Source organism: Apteryx mantelli, chromosome 3 (assembly GCF_036417845.1).
Source record: "Apteryx mantelli isolate bAptMan1 chromosome 3, bAptMan1.hap1, whole genome shotgun sequence".
Taxonomy (NCBI): domain Eukaryota; kingdom Metazoa; phylum Chordata; class Aves; order Apterygiformes; family Apterygidae; genus Apteryx; species Apteryx mantelli.
The window spans coordinates 79,206,760-79,225,366 of NC_089980.1; the positions used below are offsets into that span (position 1 = coordinate 79,206,760).

Genomic DNA, 18,607 nt, shown 5'->3' on the forward strand with positions numbered 1-18,607 from the left:
GGAGAGGGGACACAGCACTGCAATTGCCAGAGTTATGGGCTTACCTGTAGGAGAGCATGAAATAAGAACTGTTTTGGAGGAGTCCCATAGTTGAAGCATGAAACTTGATAGGTCTGCCTTATATCCAACAAACAACTCACAACATAACATTTTTTATGATGGATCGTTTTGTTCTGATCTCTGTATGCAACCCTTCATCTTGGCAGCTTTTTCAGCAGAACAAGAGAGAATGCACCTTCCCATCCAGCCCACCCTGTACTCTCTAGATCACACAAAGCATGTTTTTTGAGCAGCGTTAGGTCTTTATTTACTCCAGGCAAGGGCACAGTTCTCTCCAGCCCCCAAAACACCACATCAATGGAGTTTTGGTGAAGCCAGCAATGGAGGCCTGGGAATTCAGATGTGAGTTATTAAACAAGAACAATACCAATCTCATATTATGATGATGATAATGTGGTACCTTTTCCTTCCTTCTGACATCTCTTTCTTTGTACAATACATTTTCTGCTCTCGCTTGTAGCTGGGCAAGGATTGCCCCTTGCTGACGGATGTTGTACGATCTCTCTGACCCTTACTTCATTTCCTCTTTTGAAACCACAAGTTTTTCCTTTCTTTGTGCAAGGGCTCCATGGACTCCACTCACTAGCTTCACAGTGCACTGCAATAAACATAGGACAAGCTGAGCCTGGCCAATATCATTTTATATAAACAATGCATATGGTACATTCATTTTATTCTGCATCAGCCAAAAGGTGGCAAAAATGAATGGAATTAATAAGGATTTGTAGCAGTGAATTGAGAGAATTTGTCCTGCTTAGGATATATTGCATAAAATAATGTCAGATAGTTGTTTCAGATACTATTTCTTACTATCTGTACTGGTTTTGTAATTCCATTCCCGAAACAGAGCAACAGCAACAAAATTGTTTTTAATGAAATCAGTTACTGGGACTTATTCTGAGGATGCCTTGGTTTTGTGGAGATACAAATCCTTCTAGCTTCAGTGAAATTAACTTTGTCTATGCCTATGTGAAAGCAGAATCAAGTCATTGTGTCAGGTTGCTGCAGCTGGTCTCAAAGGTATTGAATTTCCGTGGAAATCAATAGTTATAAGGAACCAGTTGATGTCAAAGGGTATTACAATAAGACTCAAGTGTCTTTGATGATCTGCTTCTTGGTATTCAGCTTAAACAGTGAAAGAGCCATCATCTGTAATGTATACAAGGTGTAAATAGGCAAAGCAGAGGAGATTTTGGGGTAGGGAGGGATGCAAGCTTGTCAGAAAAGTACTCAGTTGAGTTCCTAAACCAGAATGATTTGAATTCAGGTCACACGCTATTGGGAATTCAAAGGTGTGCGGCTGGACACTTGTCCTAATAATATAGACAAAACCATGAGTAACCTATGAAGCTTAACAATACGCTCTTGAGAAATTATCCTACTTTTGTGCCATCTCTTCAGTCCCCTTCTCTTGATAAAAGGTAGTGCACATTTATATTTAATTTGTATTTACATACATACTTAAGATTATATACCTCCATTAAAGGGAGGAAGACTTCCAGCAACTTTATAAGGAGGATTTTGTAAGTCAACAGATTTTTCCAGCTCCAGAATTTACTTCCAAATTTTTCAAAACCTGAGATATAACTGACCTTAGGCAATCTCTGAGCCTTCCTCCAGTGAATTTTCATGTGGGTCATTTTACTTTTTGTATTACACTGGAGGTCTCCTGTTAAAATAATTGGCCTTCACGTGCACAAAAAGGTCTGTTTTTCCTCTGTAGCTTTAAATGGCTTTTTCTAGTTGAGACTGACTCATTGTTAAAGCAGCTAAGTCTAAATCACTTGGAAACAGCCATCAAGAAACAAAAATGATCCTTTGAATTTGTTTTGTAGATGAAAGTCTTTGCTTGAAAATAAAACCATGAAAACCATCCCTACCACCTGAACTAATATATATTTCAGAAGGCAAATGCCAAACTACTGTACATTATTTTTATTCCTACATTGCTTCCCCTTCAAAACATGCTGTGCCCAGGAGGGTTATTTGCATGATACTGTGGGGAAGGAGATTTTCATCCCAGCCAGACTGTGCCTAAGTGCTCTCTGGTTGCTGGTGGCTGAAGAGTTTACTGCTGCCACCGCAGTTCACAGCCCTCACCCACCACAATTCACAGCCAGGGTACTAAAATAAGCTGAACCTTGCCGCAGTTTCAGCATATCCATAACATGGGATGTGAACTGCAGCAGCTCAGAGGCAAATATTTTGCTCGTTCTGCTTTCGGCTGCAGGGGTGGCAGAAGGATGGAGCAGACAGTTAGGTGTGGTGACCTGCAAAATTGCCCTGGCATGAATAATTGGAGTTTGTGAGTCAGAGGCTGAGGAGATACAAAAACAGTTCTCTTCTCAGCACCCAGTGAGTCACAGGATCAGTGCTGCCAATCTCACTCTTTCGAGTGCAACACTATTTGGTATTTTATTTTAATCCTCAGTTTCTGGAGTCAGGTGAGTATGCAAAAATACCACTTTGATTTTGCTTTTTGCTTTTTTCTTACTGCTTTTAAAGTTTCTAGCCTTCACCTTTGCAAAGGTAAGCTTCAAAATGTTGACACACGTGTGTTCTGAAGGTTCAGGATAGTACAAGGTAGTTACAACAAAGCAGTTAATATTTTAATCTTTAAACTAAATTTGGGGCCTGACTCAGGATTTTGGAACCTTTGATGTTAGTGGGATGGCCTAACACCTAACAGTGCAAGTAAGAGATGTATGTTATTCTACATCAGGGTAGACCAAACATGCAAGATGAAACAGGCCATATTTCCTGAGGCAGAATTGCCCTTAGCGCCAAGACTGTGTTTATGGGGCACAATAGAGCTTGCCTTCCATGGAACGGCAGACTTAGGAAATGTCTTGAGTTCGTTGTGCTGGGGGATGCATCTTGTGAAGCAGAGCATTTACAGGGCAAATTTAAGTTTCACTTTCCTAATATCATAACTGTTCTTGCAACCCGTACCCTCACTAGATCCCCCATTGCATGCGAGAAAACCAGGCAGGGCTGGGCCATTGCCCAGGGGACCCGACTTACCAATGCTGGTGCACTCCATCGTGTGATTGTTGGCTTCCAAACCATCAGGGCACTTTTCAAGGCACTTTCCACTGTATAAGTAAAACCCACTTTTACACTTTGTGCAGAAATTTCTGGTGAAGCAGGTATCACAGTCAGCTTTGCATTCTGAAATGCAAACAGTGAACAGTTTTTTTTTAATAGTTCCCTCATGTTCTGTCAGCAGTCCTTTAGTATTTTCTGTATTCTCTATATTACTACCCACACAGACATAAACAGTATATTTCCCAGTTCTCAGGTAGTTTTAAAAGAGGTAAATAAAAACTTGTATATGACACAACTAATGTTTGATATGCAAGGCCACACACTGCTAAAAAGTGAGCAAACACTTTACAGTGTCAAGTCACTCTGTAGGACTTTACTCTGGGGTCCATTCATTAAATAATTTTTTTTACCAGGTAAAAACTGGGAGAGTGGCCTGGCTGTCGCTCTTACATTTTTATATCACCTACGGGGTTAAAAGCAGTGCATTCAACAACGAAAAAAAGGAGTGGGGAGGATATCACAGTTTTTTCTAGTTTGTTTATGATGAAAAATACATAAGGGAGGCAAAATGTTGCCCAAATGATAAAGACTGGAGTTGAATTCTGTTTCCCCCAGCCCAGAGGCAACAAGAATCTATAATTTCCCCCAAATCAGGCTGAAACCCTGTCAGCTGGTAAAGGCATTTATAGGACTACACTGAGTGTGAGATACAGCTATAAAGAGACCAGGGCAAAGAGTCTGCAAACCACATCTCCAACGAGTGCCATCTTCTCTCCTTGTCATGGGAGACAGGCAGGAAAATGCCAGTGAGCTTAAACTGCTCCAATCAGACAGATTCAGTGGCCCTCAACCTCCGCTCTTCAGAGCTGCCATTGTTCCATCCTGCTGCTCCAGCCACAGGAGTGTGGTGTTGCCCACTCACTTCACTTTTGCATCAGAATGTGGAGGAGGAGACCATCTCCCAGGTCCTGTACAGGTCATTCATGCAGAGCCGGGATCCCTGAGCTTCTGTAGTTTTGTGATTTTTCACTTTCACTTCTTGTTCAGGTTAACATTTATCGCACTAGTATAAAAGAACTGAACAAATAAAGACTCGGCCTTGTCGTCTGCTAATCTGTTGACTGGACTCCTAAGGACACACAGCATTCAAAAGAGAACAAATATATCCATGCGTATCCCCTTTTCCCAGCACTTACTTGCACACTTATTAATGTCAGGATACCGTGTCCCATAATATCCACTTGGACATGAGGAAAGACATACTCCAATCTGTTTCATGCCAATCCTCTCCAGAACAAAAAAGAGTCTGGGTTTACACGACAGGCATCCATTGTAGTCAGAACATGTAGCACACCCTCCTTGGCAACCTTGGCTCACGTTAGGATGCACTGAGAAGACAAGCATTAAAAAAAAAAAAAAAAAAAAAAAAAAAGAAGAAGAAGAAGGGAGAGAGAACAAGAAATTAGACAAGCCCATGGAATAATAATTTCTCTGTACTTGGAAGGGTGGACCACCCTCTTCTCTGACAGCTCTTAAAAATTGCTTCATTTTTTTCTTGTGTTTCTCATGACCTGACATTTCATTTCAGTCATCTTTTCAGCTGCTTAAAAATGATCGGTTCAGCTGATGTGCTCACATCTTGCAGAAATAACTAACAGCAGATTATATTTGAAATTGATTTTATGGAACAGCAGCATCCTAGAGAATGGTTATTTTTCCTTTAGTTATTTCCAGCAGCTTTGCTGCCACTTCTATGCGCTTGACTCAGGAGATAAATACATGCTCATTTGTCATTGCTTTTCCTATCTGGATTATTAAAAAACAACCTAGTGTATAATTTCCTTCATTGACTAAATGTCATTTGATTGAATTCTGCTGTGCGGAATATGTCCTTGTCAGATCTGATGCTAATTTGCCTTAATATTAAGACACAGGAGAGCCATCTTTCTCACACTCCTTCCTTCCTTGGAATGTTCTTTCTGGCATGTTTTTAATCTCTAACAATTACAACCTGATGTTCAGACTTAACTGTGGCATTTACCCTGCTCCAATCCCAGCATGAAGCATAGGTAGGATTATACTTGCCCTTCAGTTGAATTATGCTAATTCTTCAGACAACAAAGGAAAATGTATTACACCCACTGCTTAAGAGTGTTCAGATCTTATGATATTTTGGGGGCTGAGGGTAGCAGAAAAGAGGGAACTATTGCAGAATACCTTTTCAGTAGCAGATATTAATCAGTGAATTACTTCTCAGTCTCACAGTGTAATATTTTGCATCTTTCAGTATTTTAGAAGTTCTTACCTACTTTTGATTCATTCCTGGTTGCACTCTTAAATAGAGGTTTGAGCTGAAAGCATCAAGTAGCTCCCCACCTCTGAAAATCACAGCTTTCATCTCTCAACCTGAGATGTGATTATATTCTATAGTCAAGAGAAATCCAGCCCTCATTTACATTTGTAAATCCTATTGTTTTCCTGTTCTGCCTTCTCCCTGGGCCAGTGAAATTTTTGTAAGTATGGCTTGTGCCATACTGTCACTGCCTATTTGAGTGTTTTGATTTGTTTTTGTTTTTTTTTTATAGACACTACTAAATGCTTCACATACATAATGAACTTGCTTTTGTCAGTGCCTCGCTGTGGATCCCTTGGAGGTAGCCTAGAAGCCCCTGTGAATCTGTAGCTTACAAGCTGAAAACCACCACTCTGGTAGTGGGAGACATCTGGATCTCTTCCTGCTAGCTCAGGGGAGTTTGCCAGGTGGCAGGGAAGTTCAGGAATACTTCTGAACTTTGTTTGATTACAGTTTTGGCAGAAGAGACGTGGCCCAGGAAAGGGAAAAGAACTGAACACTCCTCTATTCTCTGAGGCTGCGCCTACCTCTTATGACAGCTGTTATAGATGATCAGTCCCACAGTCTGAGAAATCTCAAGGGGAGTTCAAATTCACTTTTCCCCTTTCATTAACAGAATGAGGAATCAGGGTTATTTCTCTCAGTAGGGCTGAACAGGTAGGAGAAAGAGCAATTTTTGGCTCTGCTCTCATTTCAGTGAGACTATAAAATCCCGATTCTCTTTCCCCACTGAGGCACTGACTTTGTAGAACAACCATGAGGAAAATGTTTTTACCACTAAGACACACTACCGCTATGAGAACAAACTGCATTTCTGCAGAGCTGGAAGTTGCAACCCAAAATCAGTTATCGAAGCAGTTTTTGCTAGACTCTCAAAGTACTGAGCACTCAAAAAGTACAGAACACTTTATCCCAGAAGATTCCAGAGAAACAGAGTATATTGCTGTTGAAATTAAAAGGCTGAAAAATTGGCTCTCTTCTTAAAGAAGTAAATGAAAATGTCCTTGTCTCCCTCTCCCCTGTATTGTGGCTCTTATAAGAGGCTGCTTTCAAAGGCAGACGCAGTAAGGTGATCTAAGAAGCTGACATTATTTAAAAACTATCCATGACTTTCCTTCATTAAGTCTGACACAGGGAAGAAAAAGCAGCTGAAGTACAAAATATTTGTCATCAAAGCTGCTATATAAAATATAGATGATCACTTTTGACAGGAAACATATTATGTGTGAGCACCTGTGACAGATCATTATGAATAGATTCTCTTGACAGAGAAAACATTATGTGCAACTGCTCTGAGGTCAAACTTTGTGTGTGAGCCCTTGAGACAGGGATACTTTATTACCAAGAGATGATAATTTCTGTATAGTTAAAATCCATTATATGGCCAATTTCCAGCTCCCCTTAACTCCAGAAGTATTAAATGTAAAATAAAATATGCTTCTAGACATTTTCTCAATTTCTTCCTCGTTTCTTGCACCCAAATACACATCATATAAATAGCACAACAAAAAAGAAAACATGTAGTCACAAATGGAGAATCATATTGTTATTATTATGTAGCAACCAGTAAGTTAAAATATGCAAGTCAAGCTCCATTCAGAGGTTGATTTTATGCCATGTTATAACTCTACATGTGAAGCAAGGCAAGCTCTTATGCTTGGTAATGCAGAGAGCTGAAGCCTTTTTGAAGAGTCAGTATTGACATTTCAAATCAAGAATGACTTTTTTTTATCATAAAAGCCATTAAAAGTATCCGTTTTTTGATTTTTTTTCTATTGTGTCTGACATTTCTTTGAGTGCTGTGTATGCGTAATGAAACTGTGTTTCATTATGTTTGTTTTGAATGCTAGGGAGGCCATTATTCTGGGTCAGGCAAGAAGCAAAGCAGGGACTGCTGAGTGCTTCAGACATTGGCCTTGTTTGAAAGCTCAGCACTAGGTTTTGTCATTGAACCTGGGAGGAATGAAATGATGGAAGGAAAATATTTGTGTATAGAAAATGAGCTGTCATGCTTGAAAAAAGGAATCTCCAAACTCCAGTCAAAGATCTAATTCTTGTTGCCTTGCAGCCTCCTCCCTCTCCGGTTCAGGTCCAGGCTTGGGTCACTTGCTTGCCTTTTCCTGCAAGGTAGAAAGCCATGCAGGGCCAGCCCTGCCACAGAGGCCTAGTGGGGTCAGACAGGTTGGAGAAGGAAATGGGACAAACTTAGTTTCTGAAACACATTTCTCCCATGGGGAGAGAACTGATCGCTTTTGTGTATGGAACTGGCCCAAACCATTTCTCTCCTGGTGCAGCAAGGAAAATGGACTAGTTGACAGAGCAGCAAAGAGAAGAGAACATGGGGACAGTGCCCTCAGTGCTGAGCTAAGGGTCAGGCTGCCTCTTGCTGCTCCTTTCTGTGACCCAGTGTGTCTCTTTATGCAGTTGTGGGGCATCCCCATCTTATCCCTTCCTACAGCCTAATAGTTAGAGGTGTGCCTCCAAAAAGGAGACCTGAGTTCCCTCCATATTAGCAGAACAAGGAACCTGTTCCCCAGTGAGTGCTCCATCCATCCTGCAGAGGTGCGTGCACTGTTGACCATGTTTTTGAAAGAGAATGGACAATGATGTTGGTCTTTGTCCTGAACTTGGCACTCTTTAGAAAGTCCCTATTGGGAAGGCCTCCAGAGGGTTAATTCCTAGGAGCTCCAGTCTGTGAGTCCTGAGAAAGATTCATGCTGAGAAACTTGTTACCAAAAGTGAAAAAGGTGGCACCTTTGAGCACATGAGCATGCAGAACTTCAGGCATCTGCACAGTAACAACACCAGGAGAGATGTTACGTGCTTACAGAGCCCAAGCACTTTGGCAATTGCACACCATAACCACAAGGAAGCAGGCAGAAACTTTAACTCTCTTCCCCAATATCACACGTTGAGAGCTGAAAGTGTTTAAGTGATGCACCACAACAAGCTGGGAGTATTACCTTCATCTGGTAAAAGCCAGCCTCAGTACACCTGACATAAGCATAGCTTCAAATTTCTATACTTATTTAGGTCAATAGTAGCAATAGGCAAGTAATGTATATCCACTTTAAGAAATGCTTTGAAGTCTACAGGTGAAAAAGTGCTCGGAGAGCACAGATCACTCCTGGTAACTACAAGTTTTAGATGTGGTAACCAGGGCAGAGGGAGGTCCAGTGTCTTGGCAGAGGCAGGCACTGTGGCTTAGTGGGTTAGGCACTGGCTGGAGAACCAGGAGGTCAGGATTTTAGCATTGCAAAGAGGTCCAATAAATGCTGTCTCTTGTAACCACTTTGCCTTTGAGGCAATCTACTTCATTCTAAAGACAAAATAAAATAAAATAAAATAAAATATAATACAGTACAATACAATACAACAATTGTCCACGACCCTCAGAACTGACTTTATGCCCTAGCATGAAGGTATTCTATGACCAGGCTGTTATGAGCAGTATCCACAGTTAGAGATGACCCTACCAGCAGCAAAGGCATTCTGTCTTCTTCTGTTCACACACTCTTTGAACACAGTGAAGTCCTACACTCTCAAGGATGGAAAATACAATAAAGCTATGGGCAAAGCAAATGGTGGAGGGACAAAGACTCGCAGACAAATTCTTCTTCCTTTCTCACACAAGTGTAACCCAACCCTGCTGACTTTAATCAGGTAAAAAAAGTATGCATGTAAATGCTCTTGGCTGAATTTAGGTCCGGAATCCATCTCTATCTTTCATTTTATAACACCTAAGTACTGGAGATCAGAGAAGACACTAAACTAATCTTGAACTAGACTCTTCCCCTCCCTGGCTTTAAGCCCTTTTTGCCTTCGAGACCTTTTTTGTGCGTGCTGTTTGTTCAGATATTAGTTTTAAGCCTCATTAACAAATGAAATCTCTGGGGATTTTCCTTTTTCAGAATATTTTCCAAAGCTTTACTATGGAAACAATGAGTCGTGATCTCCCAGTTAAAAATAGAAAGTTAAGGACAAGGAGTTGAATTTGAATCTGAACTTTCAATGGCAAAATGATAGATTTTGATGGCATGCAGCAAATAAATTCTAAAACTTTTGCAATGAAATTTTGCTCTCAATTTTACTTTATGCATATTATAAATATATGGGATCAAAAAAAGAAGAAGAAAAATACATGAGGAATCCAGGTGGGAATATATTCTGACAGCCAGAGGAAAAGCTCTGAGTAAAAGAACTTACATATTCTTTTCCCGCTTGTTGCAGCTGAGGTGCTCTGTCTCAGCTAAAGAAGATCATTAATCTTTAACTACAAGATGTCCATTTAGAGGCTCACCCTTGAAATGGACGTGCTAGACAAATGAAATCCATCTAGATATCTGTTGTTACTCCTGGTTTCTTGGACTTGTGAGTTCTCACAGGAAATATTTTAACAGCAGAGTTACTTTGGAATTTAACCTCTCCTGGGTGGACTGTTCCTTGGTGTAAGATCCAAACTCTGTCTCTGCTGTACCTAAGAAACTGCATCCACATTGGTACTAGCCCATGTGATGGGGGAGATTTGTGATGGGATATCCCGTGGTTTCTAGTGTCACTTTACCACTCAATGAATTAATTGTCAGCTTTTTCTCTCTTGCCTACTGTGAAACAGCTGCCTGTGGCAGTGGCCTGAAAACAATACTTCACGTAAAGCGGAGATACTCTTAATCATGTGGACTGTCCTTTAGGCAAAAGCAAACAGCATTTGGCAATGAGCTCTTCTAATGAGAAAGTAATTAAGGAATTCAGTTTGCAAACCACAGCGTATTTCCTCATACTCTTTCTTGGACAGCATTTCTCTGTGTGGAAATGCATTAAAAATGGAACGGACAACTGTGGGACTACAGCACTGAACCTATGTGTAGGTAACATACAGTGCATAACAAGGAAAAAGACAAGAAAGTGCAGTCCAGAAATGGTGGGATGGCACTGGAAGAGTAAGTACACATGGGTTTGATTAGTTTGTATTATCACTGCTAAATAGATTGCCAGCTTGGGCCGAGATGAAACCTGAGTTCAATCTTACAGGCTAAGCTATGCTTGATAGCTTGGCCTTAAATCACTCACAGGGAGACAAGAGGTTTGATGTGTTGTGATGGTGTAGCAGCTGGGCTCTGCAGGGAAGACAGGCCCATACACAACAAATGCTACATTTCATTGGCCGTAAGTTTTTTGGGATACAATACAACCAGTCGTGATATTTGAGGAATGTGGAATCTCCATCCAGCTTCCACTGGATTTATACTAGATGAGGAGGCCTTTGAAAGGAGAGACAGCCTCAAAAGGAGCAAATGGGAAAATCAGTCTAAAAATCAATTGTTAACAGTATAATGTCTCCTCTTCTTCCTTGTGTTTCACTAGTACTTTTAAGATTTCTTTCTAAGAGGATGGGAACTCTTCCAGAGATTTGTTTGACTTCAATTTTACTTCAGAGTATTGTTGTCTTCCGTGGTACAAACATGTAACAAAGAAGATTCTCAAGTGCCCTGTGTTTTGAAAGAAAAAGATCCCAGAAGAACTGAACAAAATTTCCGCAAGCATCTGCCTGGCTTGATGAATATTTTCTTCCTCAAAAGACACTTCCCATATGAGGAAAAAGAAACTAACCTGTTTTGTTCACCAAGTGTCAACACTTGTAAAGAGCAACAGAAACATGAGTATGGGGCTGTCACACAATCTTGGGGAGTATCCATAACCATTTTGTAGTGGTATCTACAAGCAAGGAGGCCCATTACAAATGGCCAATATCTCACTAGTGGATGCCTCAGCATATTAAACACGTCTGGCAAAGTGATCCTGATAACTGACTATATTGGCTGCCAGAACACATTCCCCCTGAATATGGGTAGAAGGAGCATCAACAGACTGAAAAATCTCACCAGGGGTGCAGAATTTAATGCAGTCTCCGAGCATCTTCAGCACAACAGAGATCAGCCACAGGAACCACAAATGGCTCCTTCTCATTCCAGAGAGTTTTGTAAATAAGCTGAAAAATTCTTTTCATGGAGAGAGAAGGGAAATCAAAAAAAGTTTTTCCCCATATTACTATGGGGCACCACCAAAGCTCAGGGATCTAGGAAGATTAGCCAGCACAGGGCCCAAACAAGATTCCTGAGGCAACTTACCTTGCGACTAGGGAATGCTAAGACCAGCTAATGCAATACCTTCTCTCATCAAGTTCTAAATCCTATAAGCAACTATAGCTGATACTTTTAGAGATGACTGTTGTTGTTTCAAGGTGCCCAGCCTTCAAGACTGTACATGATGAATCTTCTCTAAGAATGAGAAACTGAATTACATTATTATCTAGCTAAGATGACCTGTGATAGAAGGGGATATATGGGATCTGTAAAGAATAGTAATGAGACAACTAATAATCGGTGTCAACTAATAAAAGGTGTCATGACACTTGCCAGACTCAGCTACTTGCAAAGAAAGCATCTGTGCTGTGATGAAAAAAAGAGGAGAAATGTGAGTTTTGGAAAGAGATTATATTTGGTACATGTATATTTAGACAGCATCTTAAGAGTCTAATCCTGGAAGACGTTACCATGAAGATCCCCAGTTGATTTTACACTGTTCTTAGGTGCACAAAACCTTAAAAACAAAGTTGTCATATGTCACCATGACCCCTCCATCTCTTCTCTACAAAAGAGGCATACTTTTATCAAGTAAAAATCATATCTGTATATTGCATATGCTCATTCTCAGAAATATACAGGCATATTTTCTGTTTGATACGAACGTTCCATCTAACATTAGCGTGTTTCTAAGAAAGATCAGTGATCCTAGGTGTAGTGGTGGCAACAGAATCTGTCCCCCTTATTTACTTTTCCTGTTTTGTTACTTTACCGTACTGCAGACTTTTTGCTGTGTATTGTGCAGATGCTCATGTACTTCCAGGCTGTATAAAGATCACTCAGCTCATACTGTCAACATTACACAACTACAGTAGCATTTGCAAGTTTCCCGTTTCCCACAGGGTCTTTTGAGACCAGCGTTTTTCTCTCAAAGTTTTGTTTCAGAAGCCACAGAAAGAACAGCAGGATGTAACAGATTTTACTTTCCATGCTGGGGACTAGGGAGAAGGGTTTAGACAGCAAAAGCCTGTAATCCCATGTTAAAGTTATGATTTTCTACTACCATGTTTACAGCATTAAAAAATTAATAAGCCAGACAGCAAGCCAGCCCACTGCCTTGGCTGTACTCAGAAGATGTGCCTTTGGTCAATTAGTTAATATCCTCTCAATTTTGTATATTTTCCTAAGTGGCACTGATCAAAAGTTTGCACTGAATGAAATAATTTTTTCTGTGTAATGGTTAAATTCATACCATACTGAAACTAACGGAAAGCCCCAAAGTATATTGTTTTCAGTGGAATTATTCTGGATTGATGCCTGCAAACATTGAATCAGAATCTGTCTCTTTAAATTCAAGTCCCACATCAAGATCTGAACCCTGACTATAGATACTAAGAAGTATCATACTTCTAAAAGTTCACTGAAAATTAGATTTTTACAATTTGTCACAAGGAGAAACTCTGATCTCTATTTTTTTTCTGGGGGGAAAAGGGTAAATTCTCCAGGCCGACCTGACAATCCATCTGCCAGTGAAGCAAGATATTGTCCAAGGTTCCATGTTTAAATTAATGATAAGAATACTTGGTATATTGACTGCTTCTCTGCTGTAGCACTGTATAGTGATACATATGCTATCAACACTCAGCAAACAATGACCCAAATATGTTCACCTCTTCCTCATGCTACTGGGATGTGTCCAAGTTTAAGAAAATGTCAAAGGCTTTTGAATGCAAAGCATGAACAGTACGATATGAAGTCAAATTCAACTCTGATGGAAAACAGACAGGAGACTCCACCACCAGTCAACTCAGACTCACTGACTGAAGTCCTGGCCCACTGAAGTCAGTATCAAAACGCCTCTTAAAATAAGGAGGGGTGAGGATTTCACTCATTTGTTAATCAACAACTCTAGGGTAGCCCATGGTTTGGAGCATGGTTATTTAATTTTAAAGGTTCATGTGATTAGATGGTCTGTTTTGATTGGGATTAAGTTGTAGGATGGGTGAGATTTAGCTAGGCATCTGATTCCTGTGGAACTGAGTCAGTTCAACAGCTCCAAGTGTCTGGCTCTTCTTGTGAAGTAAATATGAATGGCACGTAGTTAGGGCTCATTTCATCACCCTTTATGCATTCTCCCCTCCTTTTGAAGTCTGAGCCATTCCCTCCCATCGCTTTCACTGCCTCACATGCTGATTCACATGAAAGAAATTTAGCACTCACACCAAGCATCATTCACTTCCCCGGAACCGTAATACATCCAACATCACTGCACTGATACACAACAGACAGTTTTCAGTCACACTAAAACAATGCTAGGAAATATTTGGGCTGAATTATTGGGGTGCTGGTGATGAAATCAAAGCTATACTCCATTATGTGCTTAAGCAGGGATACAATTCATTTTTTGCAGATAATCTGAATGTACCACCACTTTTCCAAACATTTGCATGCCAATCTGCTGAGTTGGTTGCAAGTTAAAATGAATTAAAACAGCTTTTCTTTTTAAAAAAAAAGTAACTCTGTAAAAGTATGTTCTTTATCCCCAAACCAACTAACAGTATAATGCTGACCCATCAAAATTTCCAGATAGTTAAAAATATTTGAAAACTTATGCATGGACTGTATTTGAAAATATAAATTGCACCATTATTGATGAGTGTTACCTCTAATTGTTACAGAGAACATAGGCAAGATCAGGTCAGCAGCACAAGTAAATCTTAAGCAGGGCCGCGGTGACCTCGGAGGTCAATAAGCCAATCCATCACAGTGTCTCCTTGGAGGCTAATTTGCATGCAGTGATTTTATTGGATGCAGCTGGTGATGCAAAGAGCTGTGGGCCCATGTCACAACGTGGTATTGTGGCCGCTGTGACACCCCCAACACTGCTGCGGCAGCTCAGGCTCAAGCCAGGTCCCTCCTGCCCACTGCTCCTGAGAGGAAGCCCCTGGATCAATAACCTCAGCTGCAAATTACAGCTGAAAGCTGCCACGCTGCTTCAGCTTCTTGATGAGGCCCTGGAGATGATGGGTAGTAACTGTGAGTTCAATTTAGTTGGTCAAAGGACTCTGAATGTTTTGCCCTGATCTGATGTCTGCCCGTAAGGATTAACTGTATAGCAGATGATGGGAATTTTTCTACAAGGATTTTCAAAGCTGGGATTCACTTAAAAGTACCATAAAAAGCAAAAGTTATGACATATTCCATAAAGGATTAAAAGATAAGCTATTTTGTTCTGTTGGAAATGTTTGGTTTTAGTTTAATCTTTTAGATCATTTATATTACATAAATGGAATACAAAAATGAAGCAGTCAAGATAACAAAATAATTCAGAGTGAAATCTCAAAAAAACTCAATTAAAAATATGTAGAAATTCTTTTACTATTATGAAAAATATTTTTTTTATTTTCTTCTGAAACAAAATACTGTCAAAGGTTTTTTACCAAATATTTCTATTTTTACAGGGTTACACATTCTAATGGAATTTTGTTCTATCATGATTCTCCAAGTGGCTTTAATTGAAAATAATAACAGTAACTTAAAGATGTTTTATCTATTTTCAAAATATAGCAGAAGGTGGAATGGTCAGATATAGCATTTTAATTTAAAAGAGAAAGGAAATTCTAAAATAAAGAAAATTAAACTGAGGTTACCTATTGATAGTACTAGGTAAAAAAACAACAATAAAAGTATGTTATAATTATATAGTTATCTATAAACTAAGAATTGAATATATAGGAAATTTAGGATTAATATTATGAGTCTTGTAAAATATTTTACAGTAAGACTTGCAAAGTTAAAGGTTTTTGAAACCACTTTAATGTTTTTCTACAACAGGAAAAAAGTATGAAAAACCTTATTTGTCTTTAAAATCAATTTAATCTAAACTGAAGACAAAAATACTTGAAAAAGGTTAATGATTCATGGTTAGTCTATGAATCTTTTGGGGGATGACTTCTTTTGATATATTATTTAATATTTCTGATAACACATCAAATATGATCTCTGACACTTTTCATGTGTAATTGAATGAGTGGTCTTAAAAAAACACTTTTGCTGGAGTATTTAATCAAGAACAACTGTAGGTGTCACTTTAGGCTGAATAACATCAGTGTCCTGATAAGATGTGTTTAACCTTACACTGCACAGGTAAGTACAGATTTCTGGCACACCTCTTCCTACCCAACACACATCACAATGAAATGATCCTTTTGAGGTTTCATGGCCTGAGATACCTGCTTTTTTTAGGTGTCAGATGCCTTAGTATATTGCAAAATAAACTTGGCGCTTTACAACAGCGTTCCATTGAAGAACATTTTTCTAATAACTACAGTATTGAAGATGACTTTTTTTTATGCTGTACAATAATTAAGATGATACAGAATAAATGATAGAATCTGTTACTGCAAGTGGAACCATATCTAATATCAGTTATACCAACAATTAGTTAGGCTTTGGTGAAAACCAAACATCCCCCAGATATTAGAAAAACATGAAATCACAGCAGTTATTTTTAAAGCATCCAATATGACGAATATTTGGCAGCTCTACTGGTGGCTAGTGGCTTGCGGCACCACGTTGGGCTGCCATGAGACAGGGCTCGGATATGAAATAACCGCAACAACACCACTCCAGATGCTGGGCTGCTGCAACAAAATTGTGATAAAAAATGACACATTTGAATGCCAAAAAGGAAGAAGTGAAAGGAAAGGTTGAACTATGCCCTGGTATGAAAACATCTCTCTTGCCTGACTCCGTGGTTTCATGGAGCTGCATGGAGCAAGTCATGCAACTTGCTCTTGGAGAGAGGTAGCAGTTCCCTGCAACTGCATTCTGATGGCCAAAGCAAGGAGATTTGTAGGAATAGGTGATTCTGTCCCAGGGTAGAGTGATGGACCAAGTTATTAACCTGTAATCTGTAGACCACCAGAGGTCTGCATAATGTTAGAAAATGAAAAAAATGATTGCAATGGTGTCAGTTCCCTGCCCCTGAACACAAACATGTACACGTTCCAATACATATAAGAGAGCAAACAGACAGTGTGGAAGAAAATAAAAGCAGTGGGTGAACTTTCAACATTTAGCTAGTTTGTCTTTCCCTGTATTCGAAAAGCCTTCTAGCACTACCACAGACCTGTGCATTTTTTTTGGTGAAAGTTAGGGGCTCTTGGATTTGAAGGCTGATGAATTTGCCTGCTTATGGTCCTTTTCAGCAACATTTTGTTTTCTAGTATTGGAAAGTCAAAAGTATTAGCAACACCATTTTCAAACTGGGGCCTCCAGTGAGACAACTAATCCCTTGCTTGATTCCTAAATAAATAACCTGATTTTCAGAGTGCCTGAGGAAGATGCAAATGGTTGGAGGTCTGAAAATGCAGCTATTTAGTTAGGAGTCTAATCAAAGGATTGTTGAGTCACTTCTCGAGCCAAACTTAAAAATTTTGGCCTTGTCATCTTTGGGCTTCAATTTCTTCAGCTGCAAAAGATAAATGATACTTATCTCATAGCAGTGTTGAGGTGTTTAATTCATGGATGTTTACAATATGTTCTCAGTTTTGGCTGAAATTTCTAGCTTCTTATTTTGCACACGCAAGCCTTCATATGTGATTCTGTTCTTGGCACTGCACTCAACCTTGCTTTATACGGGATTCTCTCATATACATCAGATTATTATGAACACAACTTCTGAATCATGAGTGCAAGTGTGGTAACAATTTATTCTAGTCACTCCTATGTTTACATGCACAGATTTCAAAGGTAGATTGAGGCAAGTTGAAAAGACAGTTCTTTTAACTTTCTGATTTCTGCTCTGTGACTGAAGAGATTAGATTATTGGAAAACATGCTATTAGCACTGGCTTGCAGCCAAAGGTTCTGCTATGCATTCTGCAAGGGGTGCTGTACTTGCTGTAAATTAAGGAAAAGAGCTGGGTAAGTTACTCCGGCAAGGAATGTTCCCTTTGGGAATTGTCCACAGCAAACTAGAAATGTAGTTAGTGAGTAAAGAGCAATGGGGAGAAGAAAAATAACAAAAAAGGTCAGAAATTTCAGGGAAATAAAAGGCCCTTTTTACACTCTATACTGAGCACCAAGTTAACAAGCTTTAATGTTTGTTGATCCCTTTTATGCTACTTTCTGCACATGCAGACCCAATTAAAAGAACCCCAAACAATTACCATCTAAGCCCATGCTTAAATTCCTCCCCATTCAAAAAAGTACATCAGCATATGGTTACCTTTACACATGTGTTACAGACCCCTTGACTTCAATTATACTTAAATACCTGATTAAAATTAAGGACACATTTTTGAATAGAGGTTCTTGTGCTTGGAGCAGACATATATCTTCCTGAAGTAGGCAAAAGCCTAACTGTTAACATACTAACCCAAACTTTAAAAATAATACCTTGAACTTCTCATCCTTTAACTAATCCAAAGATTAAATTCTTTTTTTTTTAACTTTTCAATATCTTTAGGTAATTTTATAGCAAAGAAAGTTAACATCAAATATTTGTAACATAATGACTATGTTTTCATTGTGCTCCAGAAGCGCAAACATTTTAACCTTTTCTCCTTTTTTAAAAGATTAAAAAAAAAAAAATCTGTTCCCTAAGTCTGCCGAGAAAAGCATGGCTATTTGAATTCTAAAGGCTTACAAAGAGGATTTGGTACTACTTTAATTTATTAACTTTTTAAAATTAATGTCCATACATCTTAAATCAGTGTGATTATAGCTGGGAGTCGGATTCCTACAGTGCTTAGCAATCCTGTTTCTTTCTGACTCTGTAGAAGATGCAACACAGAAGATAATTTCAATGCTTTTTTAATATAAAGATTTTTGAATTTGAGATTATTAATTAATTTTATCAAGGGGTTACTAAACAATGTTCTGATAGGAATGAAGTTGGACTGCTCTGAGTTCTGTAAAAATCAAACTGATGTCCTACAAAAGGAGAGACTCAAGGCCCAGTCATTGATCTCCAAAGTATCTTTTTCAGCTGAAATCAGTTGTTCGCTATGTACTACTTTCCATACCAACAGCATATGTAATACACCACATGGAAAAAA

The 18,607-nt window shown here is 39.2% G+C and overlaps 1 protein-coding gene across 1 annotated transcript in view; it reads right to left on the minus strand.

Moving 5' to 3' along the window:
- The window catches only part of RSPO3 (R-spondin 3), a 64,332-nt gene that overhangs the window by 23,377 nt on the left and 22,348 nt on the right, over positions 1-18,607 (minus strand). Inside the window, exons 2-4 of the mRNA XM_013959109.2 lie at positions 4,305-4,496; positions 3,085-3,231; positions 461-658 (exon numbers count right to left, since the gene is read on the minus strand). Of these exons, the coding sequence (XP_013814563.1) occupies positions 461-658; positions 3,085-3,231; positions 4,305-4,496 (537 nt within the window). The remainder of the gene's footprint in view (positions 1-460; positions 659-3,084; positions 3,232-4,304; positions 4,497-18,607) is intronic.